This window comes from Leucopleurus acutus (assembly GCF_964270905.1).
Source record: "Leucopleurus acutus genome assembly, chromosome: 4".
In the NCBI taxonomy this organism is placed as follows: domain Eukaryota; kingdom Metazoa; phylum Chordata; class Mammalia; order Artiodactyla; family Delphinidae; genus Leucopleurus; species Leucopleurus acutus.
In genome coordinates, this window is record NC_139146.1 from 154,982,696 (window position 1) to 154,996,235 (window position 13,540).

A 13,540-nucleotide genomic window follows, 5' to 3' on the forward strand; every position below is an offset into this window, starting at 1 on the left:
AGAGCGAACGCGCAGGCCCAGCGGCCATGGCTCACGGGCACAGCCGCTCTGCGGCATGTGGGATCCTCCCGGACCGGGGCGCGAACCCGTGTCCCCTGCATCGGCAGGCGGACTCTCAACCACTGCGCCACCAGGGAAGCCCTTGGCCATACTTTTTTGAGGAACAGCAAGCTGCCCGAGAGGGGAAATGCTGTAAACATAAAAGAAATGTGAACATCTCGACTACTACATAGAATCTAACTGTTGATTCGTTTCTGTGCGTGTATGTGTGTGTCTGCGGCTCAAAGGATGGAGAAATTTTAAAAAGTCGGACTACAGAAATTACGCCTGAATTTTTATCCAAAGCAGTTGAAAAGGGCTACTAGTGCCCAGAGTGGGTTTGAATAGGCAGTGGGAAGAATGATTCAAATTGTTTTCGATCTGCTGAGCCCCGTTTATCCAGTGTATTTGTAATATCAATATATTAGCTACACCCATGATTCCATAAGCTGGTTCCTAATTCTACCAGAGACCTTCCCCTTCGGCAGTGGTGACTCCCTGTCAGATGCCAGGGCTGGGAGAAGGGCCCCCAAGAAGTTCAGTGAGGTGTCAGGGGGCGAGAGGAGGAGTCCACCAAGTTTACTAAGCCAGACAACTCTTATCTACTTCCTAAGCATTTCGCCGCTAAAGAAACCTGCTCTGGAAACAGCTAGCAGAGTCTTCTGCTTAGTAGAACCTGGCCTCTGCCAAAGGATTACTTTTACTTTTTAAAGACTTCAGGTCAGTTACTCTTCTGAATACTGAAAATAGCAAGATAGTTTTACAAACTGGCTTGGTTATCGTTTCCTTTCAAAAAGTGAATATTTACTATCTAGAAGATAATTCTGGGCTCATGGAAGTGTGCTTTAAGAGTATTGCTACCATATGATCCAGCAATCCCACTCCTGGGCATATATCCGGAGGAAATCATGGTTTGAAAGGATACATGCACCCCAATGTTCATTGCAGTGCTGTTTACAAGAGCCAGGACATGGAAGCAACCTAAATGTCCATCAACAGTGAATGAATAAAGAAGATGTGGTACATATTTACAATGGAATACTATTCAGCCATAAAAAAGAATGAAATGATGCCATTTGCAGCAACATGGATGGACCTAGAGATTATCACACTAAGTGAAGTAAGTCAGAAAGAGGAAGACAAATATCATATGATATCACTTATGTGTGGCATCTAAAAAAAAATGATACAAATGAACTTATTTGCAAAACGGACTCACGGACTTAGAGAATGAATTTATGGTTACCAGGGAGGAAGGTGGTAGGGAGGGATAGATTGGGAGTTTGGAATTCACATATACACACTACGATATATAAAACAGACAACCAACAAGGACCTACTGTATAGCCCAGGGAACTCTACTCAATATTCTGTAATAACCTAAATGGGAAAAGAATTTGAAAAAGAATAGATACAGGTATATATATAACAATCACTTTGCTGTATACCTGAAACTAACACAACATTGTTAATCGTCTATTCTCCAATATAAAATAAAATTTAAAAAAAGAGTATTGGAGAACAAAGGAAATCAGTTTGATGCTTAAGTTCTCATGCAGTTTAGCCAGAATCTATGGGTGCTTCTGGGAAGAATGGTCTGAGTCTGAGAGCTACAGGAACAGTTCTAGTATAATTTTTGGTATTTGATCACTTGGAAGTTTATCCTTTCCTTCTACACGTATTCCAATGCCTTGATCTTTTCTGCATTGTTAAATATAGTCTTTTTACAAGTACACACCATACTCTAATTCCCACTCCCTGCCCCCACCCCCACATAACAACCTTCTCTTCCTGTGGGGAAAACATTCCCTGGCCCCTGCCTGCCTGCGTGCCTTCTAGACTCTATTTGCTGTGGAAGCAAAAACAATAAGTCTAAGTGAGACCCGGAGGTCATCAACCCCTGCCTTTGTGCCCGGACATGCAAGCCACCTAAAGCAATCACTAACCTGTTTTTAAAAGAAAGCTCCAATCAGGGAGAACCCACAACTTCTTTTTGTGAACCGTTGCACCGGGCAACGGCACACTATAAACGTCTCTTCCCACCGATGTGTGCTCTTATCGGCCTGTTCTTTTTTCTCCCTCATTTGCATTAACCCTTTCTTGCCTTTTTCTGAACTTCTGGGCCTTCTCTTCTCAGAAGCGGTGGGAGGCCAGTGTTACTCTGGACACAGCCAGGATGGAAAGGTAAGTCCCTGGCAACGTTGCTGCTCTAATCCCCGGTGGCTGGGATGGACAGAGAGGTGAATGCCTTCACCTCATGAGGTGTTTATTTCACTGCTGCTAAGCGAACACTCTCTAATGCTTTTTAACACCAAAAAGACTGACACTTCTGAGTCTGTTTCCATACAGGACACTAGAGGGCTCCCAGGAGTTAAAAATAAGTGGAAAAATACGGCATTTGCTTTTTTTTTTCCAGAATTTAAAATTAAAGTTTATTTTTTACAATATTAAAAAAAAAGAAACCCTTACACATCTTAAAAGTGGGTTGTCAGCAGCCAGTGAACAAGTACCCGTTTTGCTTTGCAATCAGGAGTTTTCAAGGGAGCTTTGAAAGCAGAGCTGAAATATTTGAAATGTGGAACACTCTTGACCATGAAATATGTTCTACTTACATGCCTCAGCCTTTAATAGTTCTTTGCATTAGAGTCAGGGATTGCATTCTTCCTGGGGCCAAGCACGGGGCCAGCTGTGTAAGTAAGGTTGCTTTTTACCAGTTCTTCTTTTTAATAATGTGAACAAGTAGAGCTAGAGGGCTTTTGGTTCTCTTCTTTCAGCTGACTTTGGTGAAAAGAAAAGGAATAAGAAACAGTTAGATGTGTGTTTTGTGTTTACGTGTGTGTGTGTTTCTATGTGTGTGTGTGTGTGTGACTGAATAAACGTAATTGCTTCCGAGATACATGGGCATGTATGCCTTTATATTATGAGAACCCTTAAAGTAAGATAATGGAATATATTATGAAGAAAAGACTGTACCATACGATTAAGAGAATATGTTTCTGAATTTGAATGTTAATACTTGGTGCTTCCGTCCAACTAGTTAAAGCAGGACTTTTAAAAATAAATAGAAGATAGCTACAGATTTCTATAACCTGTGGTTACTTTTCTTAAATTATTTCTGAATTTCAAAACGAAAAGCCTGGATTTGTCCAATTTTAATGCTTTTCCTTCAGGATCAAATTAAATGACTCTAGCTACAAGTTATAAAATAGTCTTGGATTTTGGTGGTTGGTTTTCACTAATTGAAACTGAATATCAAATCTATACATCTATCTTGTTTCTACTTCTTTTTAAACCTCACTTAAAAAATCATTTCGTGGTGATAGTGATGAAAGGAAAAGGTTCCGCGTTTTTCTTTCCTCTTGTGGAGGAACTGACCAAGTTTGAGACTGTGACTCAGTTCGCTCTGTTTCCATTCATTCCCAGGAACTAGCCAGACTTCTCCTCGGGGAGGCTGTCGGGGTTTAGAAGGTCTGTTGTGGCCAGTGTCAGAAGCCTGCCCGGCTCCATCACCGGCCCTTAACTTCCTCCTCGACCCACTGGAGACCACGTAGACACCCGAGTGGAGGCGACAGCTGCGTTCAGCAAACCATGCATCATGCCAGAAGGAGCCAACGGCAGACTTTAAACTCTGTGCAGCATGTGGACGAAGCTCAGAAATGAGCTGTCCGGACAAGCCAGGGCAACTCATAAACTGGTTCCTCTCCTCCCTGTGCGTCCCGAGGGTGCGGAAACTCTGGAGCAGCCGGCGACCCAGGACCAGGAGGAACCTCCTGCTGGGTACGGCCTGCGCCATCTACCTGGGCTTCCTGGTGAGCCAGGTGGGGCGCGCCTCTGCCCCGCACGGAGGGCGCGCGCGCAAGGGGCCGCACTGGAGCCGGGCCACCGCCGAGGCCCCCTTCCCTGAGATACCCCTGGACGGCACGCTGGCCCCTCCCGAGTCCCAGGGCAATGGGACCACGCTGCAGCCCAACGTGGTGTACATCACCTTGCGCTCCAAGCGCAGCAAGCCCGCCAGCATCCGTGGCACCGTGAAACCCAAGCGCAGGAAGAAGTATGCGGTGGCTTCTCAGGCCCCGGGACCCGGGACTTTGGTCGGACCGTCCCTTCGGCCTCAGGAAGCTGCCAGGGCAGCTGATGCTGAAGTGCCCGGGCACGTCCGGGGAGGAAACCTGGCCAAGGCTGGGGAGCGACCCTGGGGGTGGATGCAGGGTGTGGGAGCGCAAGGTGGGGACGCAGATGTGCAGCTGCCCCGGGCCGAGGGAAGCAACATCAGGATCTACAGCGAGAGCGCCCCGTCGTGGCTGAGCGGAGAAGACATCGGCCGGATGCGCCTGCTGGCCGACGGCACGGTGGCGGGTCTCCAGCCGGCCTGGCCCAGGAGCAGAGCGCGCCTGCTGGTGTTGCAGGGGACCGGCCGGCCCGCGGGGCCCGCCTGCGGCCCCAGGCCCTGCGGGCTGCTCAAGCAGCCTCTGGACATGAGCGAGGTGTTTGCCTTCCACCTGGACAGGATCCTGGGACTCAACCGGACCCTGCCTTCTGTGAGCAGGAAATCCGAGTTCATCCAAGGTAACCGTTTCCCGGGCTTCTTGTTTGCAGCTGTTGCATTGGGCTTGATTTTCTCTTTTCCCTCAGCCTCTTTTTCTAAATGATTTTCTCCACCCGCCTTTCCCATTTGGACAGCAGCAGCACGTCTTTCCATACGCTTGGCATCCTCGGTTTTCTCAGCTTTGGGAGGACACGAGAGTGCGCGGGCGATGCTGTGCTGCACACGCGAGAGAAGCCCCCCTGTGCAATCTGTGCTCTCCGTTTCCCTCGCCGCGCTTCCCGAAGGCTTATTACACCTGATGAAAGCCAGTGGCAACTGTGTGATCAGGAGAGAGAGCCGGGGTGGAGGCAGAGAGCTTGCTGACAGTCAGGCATATTAGTAACTGGGTTTGTATGGAAGTAAGTAGAATCCTGCGCACTGGAAGTTTTTAAAAATAAAGGCAAAGAGGGTTATTTTTCTTCGGCAGATGGAATCTTTTTAAGAGGCCCAGAGCCAGACCATGTTAGATTCAACCCCTTCATCTTTCACGATGGACGTAACCGCTTTAGTTTACAAAGAAAATGAGGCCAAAAGAGGTGATTTGTTCAGTGTATATACTGACCAGCCACGTGGTTTCTCCAAGTCCATGACTATGGTTTATTGAGCCTGAGTGCCGAGAGATGCCGTCAAGTGACAAACATCGTGGCAGGTTCCGGGGTGTGCAGCCTGCCGATTCAGCTGCAGGCGTCAGGGCTGGGGTGTGACAGTGCTCATGCCACAGAAAGGATTTTCTCTGAATCCTAAGGCTATTCCAGCGTTCCAACACAAAGTAGGGTGGGTCCTTGGCTGTGTTTGAAAGCAGAGTGATTCCAGAAGTTGCCACTCTGAACCCAGGCTGGTCCAAGAGGCTAAAATGGACCCCAAAGAGATTATAAGCTCAAAGGCTATTTCCTTACAAAACATAGCATTTCAGCCCAGTTCCCATGGAGTCTGGACTGGAATGGATTAAAGCCTTGGGAGTGGCCAAAAGCCAGACTGCATTTCAATGGCTTCAGGGGTATAATTTAGTCTTAGAATGGGTACTTCTTGAAGCACCACTGGTTTATTTAGAAAGACTTGGCATTCCCTACTCATCCTGGTTCATGGCTAAGTGCTGCAGATTCACAGGTGTGTTTCAATGCCTCAAATGCACAAAGTCTTCCACCAGTGTGATGCTGATGTGAGGAAGCCTCTCAGACATTCTATCAGATGGTGACACAAGTTCATTTCTAGAGGGTGCTCACTATTTGCTAAGCGCGATGCTGCCTGAGACGTAGAGTCTCTATACGTCTTGACTCCTGTGTTTCTCACAGCAGTACTAGGAGGTAGGTGCGATTCTTATCTCCACTTGGGAGATGAGAAAGCTGAGGCTTATTTAGGCAAAGTAACTGGCCTCATGTTAATGGTTAAGCTGGGTTTTGCGCCCAGGCCCAGTAAACTTCAAAACGTCAGCTCTTAGCCATTGGGCTTAGGTGACGCTACCACTTCTGTCCACCCTGGAGAGAGGGAGTATGCAGGTGGGCATGGAGAAGCAGGCACACACGGAGCCTCTCCTGGACCAAGCAGGGCAGAGGGTCCCCCTGGAAGGCTCTCTTGCCGTTCATTCATGTCATAAAGGCCCTGAGAAGAGGTGATGCGTGCTTGAATATATCCTGAGGCATGGTACTCTGATCTGTCCTTCCGGCTTCCCTGGGAGCTCCTGGACGGAAGTTGAGAGAGGAAAGTAGTGGTTAGGAGCCTGGGCTCTGGAGCTGGACCCCTGGGTTTGAATTTACCAACCTGTGACCCAGAAACGCTCATGTTCTCAGCTCTAAGTGACAACAGTACCCACCTCATGAGTTTGTCGCTAGTTAATACAGGGAACACACGTAGACCTGGTGCTTGACACACAGTAAATCTTCAATAAATACTGCTGTTGGTGTTACTACACGAAGCACATGAGGTTTCATGTTCACTGAGTTACTCATATAGCCTCCAAGCCTCACCTATCATTTCTTTTTTTTAATTGAAGTCTAGTTGATTTACAAGGCTGTGTTGTTTCAGGTGTACAGCAAAGTGATTCAGTTATACATATATATATTCTTTTACAGATTCTTTTCCATTATGGTTTATTACAAGATATTGAATATAGTTCCCTGTGCTACTCAGCAGGTCCTTGTTGTTTATCTATTTTATATATAGTAGTGTGAATCTGTTAATCCCAAATTCCTAATTCCTCCCCTTCCCCTTTGGTAACCAAGTTTGTTCTCTATGTCTGTGAGTCTGTTTCTGTTTTGTAAATAAATTCATTTGTACCATTTTTTTAGATTCCACATATAAGTGACATCATATGATATTTGTCTTTCTCTGTCTGACTTACTTCACTTAGTGTAGTAATCTCTAGGTCCATCCATATTGCTGCAAATGGCATTATTTCCTTCTTTTTTTGGCTGACTAATATTCCATTGTGTATATACCACATCTTCTTTATCCATTCATCTGTCAGTGGGCATTTAGGGTGCTCCCATGTCTGGGCTATTGTAAATAATGCTGCAATTAACACTGGGGTGCATGTATCTTTTCGAATTAGCGTTTTCTCTGGATACATATCATTTCTTCATGTGACAGGGCTAGGACTAAAACCTAGGTCTGCTGGCTTAAACTTTTTGGTGTCAGGATACCTCTTAGGTATTTAATTCTCTTCTCTGAATATCCAGCATCTTTGGGAATGAAGAAGGCAGTTGCATTAAATTTGAAGGAGGCCTTTATAATTCCAGTGTAGACTGGTGTTCCTCTCTCTTTGCAGAAGTAAGTGATGATGGAAAGAAGCCAACAAGGTTGTATTGACATGACTCTCAATATGATGAGTTAAATACCTAAGGCTGTATCTCAAGTAATACCAGAACTTTCTTTATTCTCTCTTCGATACTTTCTACTAGAATGTAGTTACTGAGAGTCATAAAATCAGACCAGTTTCCTCAGGAGGCTAGGACATGATTTATAGTCATGAGCACCCTACACAATATAATTCTACTCATGGAGACATTGTACTGATGCAAAGTACATAAATAGATCAGTTCTGGTCACGGTAGGGGATTAACAGTCTTAGGTTCTCGGTATCTCTCTTCACTCACCTACCTCTAGTCTTTTCCTGACTTGTGTCTTTCTTCCCTTGATTTCCACAGATGTGTGGATCTTCCCTCTAGGGTCCTCCTAGTCTTCTCTTGGTCCAAGCTTAGCTTTATTTGTGCCTCCCTAGGTACCTAAGGGGGTGATAGATCTTATCTTGTTACCCAGCATCTGTTTCTGGCTCATTCTATATCATTGCTGTATAATTATAATTGCTTATTTAATCATCTCTTCTTTCCCACTACGCTCTAGATCTGTGAAGGCAGAGACGTTTCCTGTCGTGTTCATCATTGAATGTCCAGATCCCAGTGGAGAGTCTGGCACATAGTAGTTGCTCAATAAATATTTTTGAATGAATGCAAGAATGCATTTTCGGTCTGTTTCACTGACTCCAAACAGTAAATCTGTACTTGCTTCTGGCTTCAAAAACTCAGGACAAGTGCTACCATTTTAGTCCCAAATCCAGGCTGGGATTTCTCCTTGAGATTCTTATAAATAACTCATTGAAAAGGTAAAGAAAAATATCCTTGGCAGCCTCTGTATTATGCAAATAATAAGGTTTATGGAGCTTATTCTTGTGAAGACCATCAACATATGGTCTGTGGCTTCACTCTGTAATGTAATTTGATAATGAATTTTCTATAGGAGGAAAAACAGAACTCAGCTTAGGTATGCATTTCTCTGATGATCTGGCTTGGTCTGGGAGGAGATCTTTTCATATTTGGGAGAGTGGATAGTCAGCCAGTCCTGTAAATAATCTGCCTTAAGTGTTGTTTCTGTTCTCTGACTTTTGATGAATGTTTGTGAAAATAAATTCATGCTTCGTACCAAGAACATCGCTCGTCTCTTGTGAGTCGAATATAGATGTTTGGCTTATCGCAGTTAATCTTTCAAAGAAACCTATGCAGGAGATACTTTCTTACCTCAATTTTGAGAAGAAAGAAAGATAAGAAGAAGGCAGCTCAAGGTCATACAATGAGTTAATTGTCCAGAAAGAATTCAAGCCCTTGTCTTGTAACTTCCAAGACTTTCCTCTTTATCAATCTGCTTTCCTCACCAAATCCTTTTGGGGGTCCTGAAGGTGTGTCTTCTTTCTCTATCACCACGACCTATTTGTATACCTGATTATCTAACACAACTAGACATTGATGACTTGTGTACTGCTGCACAGATATGGGCTATGGGAACCTCTTATTTCTCAAGGAGACAACAACCGTAACCATAGCAAGAGTAATATTGAATGTTACAATATACTGGCACTCTTTTAAGTACCATGCACCTATTATCTCAATAAATCCTCCTAAACTTTTATAAGGTGGGTACTCTACGAGAGGCCTTTTGTGGATGTGTAAGTAGAGCCCCAGTGTAATTAAATACCTCTGCTGAAAGTCATGTAAATTACCTGGCTGTAAAAAGGAGACACATGATGCAAAGGGAGATGTAAAAGAGTGTCAGAGGCTGTGACTGAATGATATGTCTGCCTCAGCCTCTCAGATGAACTTTCTGTTCATCCAGTCCAAAGACAAAAGGTCCCAATGATAAAGCTCATCTTCAGGTATTTATTTGTTTGTTTGTTTGTTTGTTTGTAAAACTGACACAGGTGATCCTATCGGCCCAGAGCCACTAGCTCAGCTTCCTCTGGGACAGGTTCTTGGTTGTATAACTTGAATTCTAGATGACTCCCCTTGAATCCAAAAATATATATATGAAATTAGCAGGTTTACTGGCCCTGAACTGTATCCTGGACCATTTTCTGACAGGTGTCACTCCAAAGATATCCCAGAAAATGGGAAGGTTGTACTTGGGGAAGGACAAGGTTGTAATTAGGTAGGGAGGGCCAGGAGGGTACCACCCTACAAAATCCAGCCATGACCACTAGACCAGAGTCTCATCCTATGCGTATCTGTGTGGGAAATACAAAAGTGAATTGAAATATAGCATCAAAGGCCTTGTAAAGAAATCCATGTTTGCAATAATGATGCATTTTTCAGTTGTAAACTTATAAAGAACCTAGTATTAGGCCTCACAGCGTGTCTATGCTGCATTTGTTGTCCTTTGACTATTGCATTACTTAACAATTCCACACAGCAGATAGTATTGATACTTAATATATGGGAATCCTGAGGCTCGGTGAGGTGTGAAATTTGCTCAAGGACGCATAGCTAGTGAGCAGTGGAAGTGGAATTTGTACGCAGTTCTGTCGGATACTAAAGTATTCTCACGTTGCTTCTCTTGGCCTACGTTACCTCTCAAATATAACTTGATGTAATCATGGGATAGTGACAACAATGTGCAAATTTTAACATGGTGATTTCTGATTTACCATTATGCCAACCTTTCTATTTAACTTCTTTTTTCAACTCAACCACTTAACATTGTTCATATTTTCACTCAAAGGAAGTATGGCCATACTACCCTGAACACGGCTACAAGGGCTGTTGTTGTTTAAATACAAGCCAATGCTTCCCAGATTTTCTCGTTTTACCGTAAACAATCGTGTATATGCAAATAAGACTGAATGTATTAGTATGTTTTCTGCCAAACCGTCATTACAAAAATCATCAATCATGATAGAGGTCACCAGATACTATGTGATACTGATACATTTAAATACTTTTTTAAACAAAATATTTAAAAATATGTATCTAAGACAAGACAAAGCAGACTATGTCTATGGAGAGAGCAGAAGAACCCCAGCCCCCCGTGATCTTCCACTGAGCACTTTGGCCAAGCTCCCCAGCAGTCTGCACAGAGATGCAAATGAATCCCAAGGGCTACCATTTTGGTAGCACTTAAGCATCGGACTGTTTTTCATGCCCAGCATGGGAGATGCATTACGTGTGCTTTATTTTTAGGATGCCGCTTTACGGCCATAGAGCTGTCAGACTGGATTAGGTAGCCTCGTTCCAGGAACGCTGTGTGTCAGGGCTGCTTGGATGACAAAGTGCAGGCCCCTCACCCACTTCCATTTAAATTCAGTGTAGATTCCAATGTGCTCACTGTTCTCTGACTTGTACTGCCTCGTCTCTTCAGAGCAGGAGAAATACAGTGGGTACTTTCCTCTCTCCTCTCGAGTCCATGCGAGCAGTGCTGTGAGCTGCACGCTGGTGGCATGGCTGCCAGAGCAGGGGAGTGGCAGCTGCACAATTCATGTTGTCCCAGGCTCTCAGGTAAGGACAGAGGCACTTTGCAGGGAGTTACGAGAATAACCCAGATGCCCTCACAACTTGGAAACACACTGACTTCAAAATCCTAGAAGCCCTGGACATGGGTGTAAACTTTCTTAAAATATTGACTCAGGAATATAGGAATCATGTCTTGTTTCTGAAAATTTGGATGGAGAGCACATTGTGTTCTTTATCAGAAAAGCCCTAAGGGTATTATTCTTTAGCGATCAAGTTGAGCTGGTCAACTAAATACATTCATAAGTGAACAAAAGTTTACTGAGCATGGGCTCCAAGCAGTGCTGGGCTTCACTCTTGTCTTGTTTGCTCACTACATACCTTCTTCGGTCAAGTGGGGGAACTGGGGAACCTTCTCTGCTGTGTCTCTGGAAGGTGTACCCAGATCTCACACGAGGCTGGGATAGAAGGGACAGTGGCTAGTAGTTGCCGCGGTGCTCACAGCCTGAGAGATGCATGTTCCTCAGCTCCATGCAATCTATTCCCTTCTACAGCACCATCTTTATCTTGTCTTCTTTTAAGAAATAGTTGTTGAGCACCTGCTCTGTGCCAGCCACGCTTCTAGTCCTTAGGGGCTACATCAGTGGACAAAAGAGTCAAGAATCCCTGTCCCCCTTGGAGCTGGTGCCGTAGGACCGTGTGACAGCTCAGTGGCCTGGAGGGACTCTTCTTATGGCCACTGATTTCAAGACTCGCTCAACACCAGCCTGAGCCCAAGGTCATGACCTTTCCATGGGGACTGAATCTGTTGCCATCTCTGGGTGGGTTTAAGGACAACACAGGTGCTGACCTCAGTTAATGGGCAAATACTGACGTTTCGGTCGAATTTGGTTGTCACTGACAGCATTTAGTTTCTACTTGTGACTCTAAACATGGGGAAGGAGCTGTATAGTTTCTAATTCAAAGAGCTTTGCAGTTCAGATTGTGGACTGGCATATCCGCTTGCTAGGGCTGCTATCACAAAATACCACAGATGGGCGGCTTAAACAGAAGACATTTATTTCTCACAGTTCTGGAGGCTGGAAGTCCAAGGTCAAGGTGTCGGCTGGTTTGGTTTCTTCCCAGGTCTCTCGCCTTGGCTTGACGATGGCCGCCTTCTCACTGTGTCCTCATAGGCTCCTTCCTCTGTGGTCCATCCCCCTCCTGTCTCTCAGTGTGTCCAAACTTCTTCTCATTAGGATACCAGTCAGATTGGATTAGGGCCACCGTAACAGCCTCATTTTAACTTAGTTGCCTCTTCAAAGGCCCTTTCTCCAAATGCAGTCACGTTCTGAGGTGCTGGGTGTGGGGTTTCAACGTATAAATTTGGGGGAATATAGTTTAGCTTCACAATGACTGTCAATCTAGACGCCCTGAATTTGAATCCTGGTTCTACTGTGTGACCTGGGTGAATTCACTTAATCTCTTTCTACCTTATTTCTTCGAGTGTAATGGTATTGATAACAGTACTGACCTCATCGAGTTGTGAGAATGCCGTGAGCCGGTACAGATAAAATATCTCCAACAGTGCCCCCCGCATAGGAACATGCAGTGATTGCTGTGTGTTATTTTCATTCAGTTTCTAAGCTGACTCAGCTCTTGGTGATCTATCGCCTTAGATTTCCTTAGTTTGTTTCTCTAGATTGATGTTCACGTGAGCTAAATACACAGGCACCTCAAATTGTCATGTAAAGAAAGCGCCTGGAGTGGGTGGTGGAGGGTCCCAGTCTCTCCCGTTTGTGGAGGGCGAATCGCTTTACATTCAGCATCTCACCAAACCGTGCAACAGCCCTGCACATCAGCTGTTCTCAGACAGGTTTCCTGTGGGGAAAGTGAGGCTTAGAGACTAGCATATGTCCAGGTCGTATGCAGTGGGACTGGGATGCATACGTGGGTGGCAGGGCCCGCCAGGCTCCCCTCATCACTGTCTGCACCATCATCATTATTCTCTCACATCACCTGGACCCTCGGTGGATGTGGCGGCGTAATCATGCGTCGCCATGGAAACCCACTGCCTCCGCGGCCTTTCCGTCTGATTCCCGAGTGCAGCCACGACGCCTTAACTGTCCCCCTTCTCATGACAGTGATTTGGCGTCAGGAGGAGCAAGGCAGTGGTGTCTCCACCACCCCTGTGCTCATCATTCCCGAGTCTCAGAGGATTATGGAGACGTGGTGGTGGATGGCAGAAGGAGGGTCTGGAAACCCCCCTGCCCCCACCTCTACCTCTCAAGTGTCTCAATCCTTCTTAACCCACTTAGAGTGAAGACAGTGACATCACTGCTTACGAGGAGGTCACACCAACCAAACGTTTGTTCAGGGCCCATTGACCATTGCTTAGAACCTAAGGGCTGAAGGTGAAAACTGGGGGGTTCTGAAAAATTCACTCATTCATTCCTCAACATTGTTGAATGCTTGCTTTGATGGGGACTTATGGCAGGAGCTGGAGAACCAAAGATGATTGGGAACCAGTCCCTGCTCTCACAGGGCTCCCAGCTTGAGGGCAAGAGACAGCTAACCAAACCTGTCCTACAAGAAGGGTAGGATCTGAAAGAGAAATTAAGGACACACTCCCATTTACCACTGCAACAAAAAGAAGAAATACCTAGAATAAACGTACCTAAGGAGACAAAAGACCTGTATGCAGAAAACTATAAGACACTGATGAAAG

The 13,540-nt window shown here is 45.3% G+C and overlaps 1 protein-coding gene across 1 annotated transcript in view; it reads left to right on the forward strand.

The window, feature by feature from the left end:
- The first annotated feature begins 3,474 nt into the window (after nt 1-3,474).
- GASK1B (golgi associated kinase 1B) overlaps nt 3,475-13,540 on the forward strand; it is a 41,634-nt gene continuing 31,568 nt past the window's right edge. Inside the window, exon 1 of the mRNA XM_082837566.1 lies at nt 3,475-4,605. Within this exon, the coding sequence (XP_082693692.1) occupies nt 3,696-4,605 (910 nt within the window). The 5' untranslated portion in view covers nt 3,475-3,695. The remainder of the gene's footprint in view (nt 4,606-13,540) is intronic.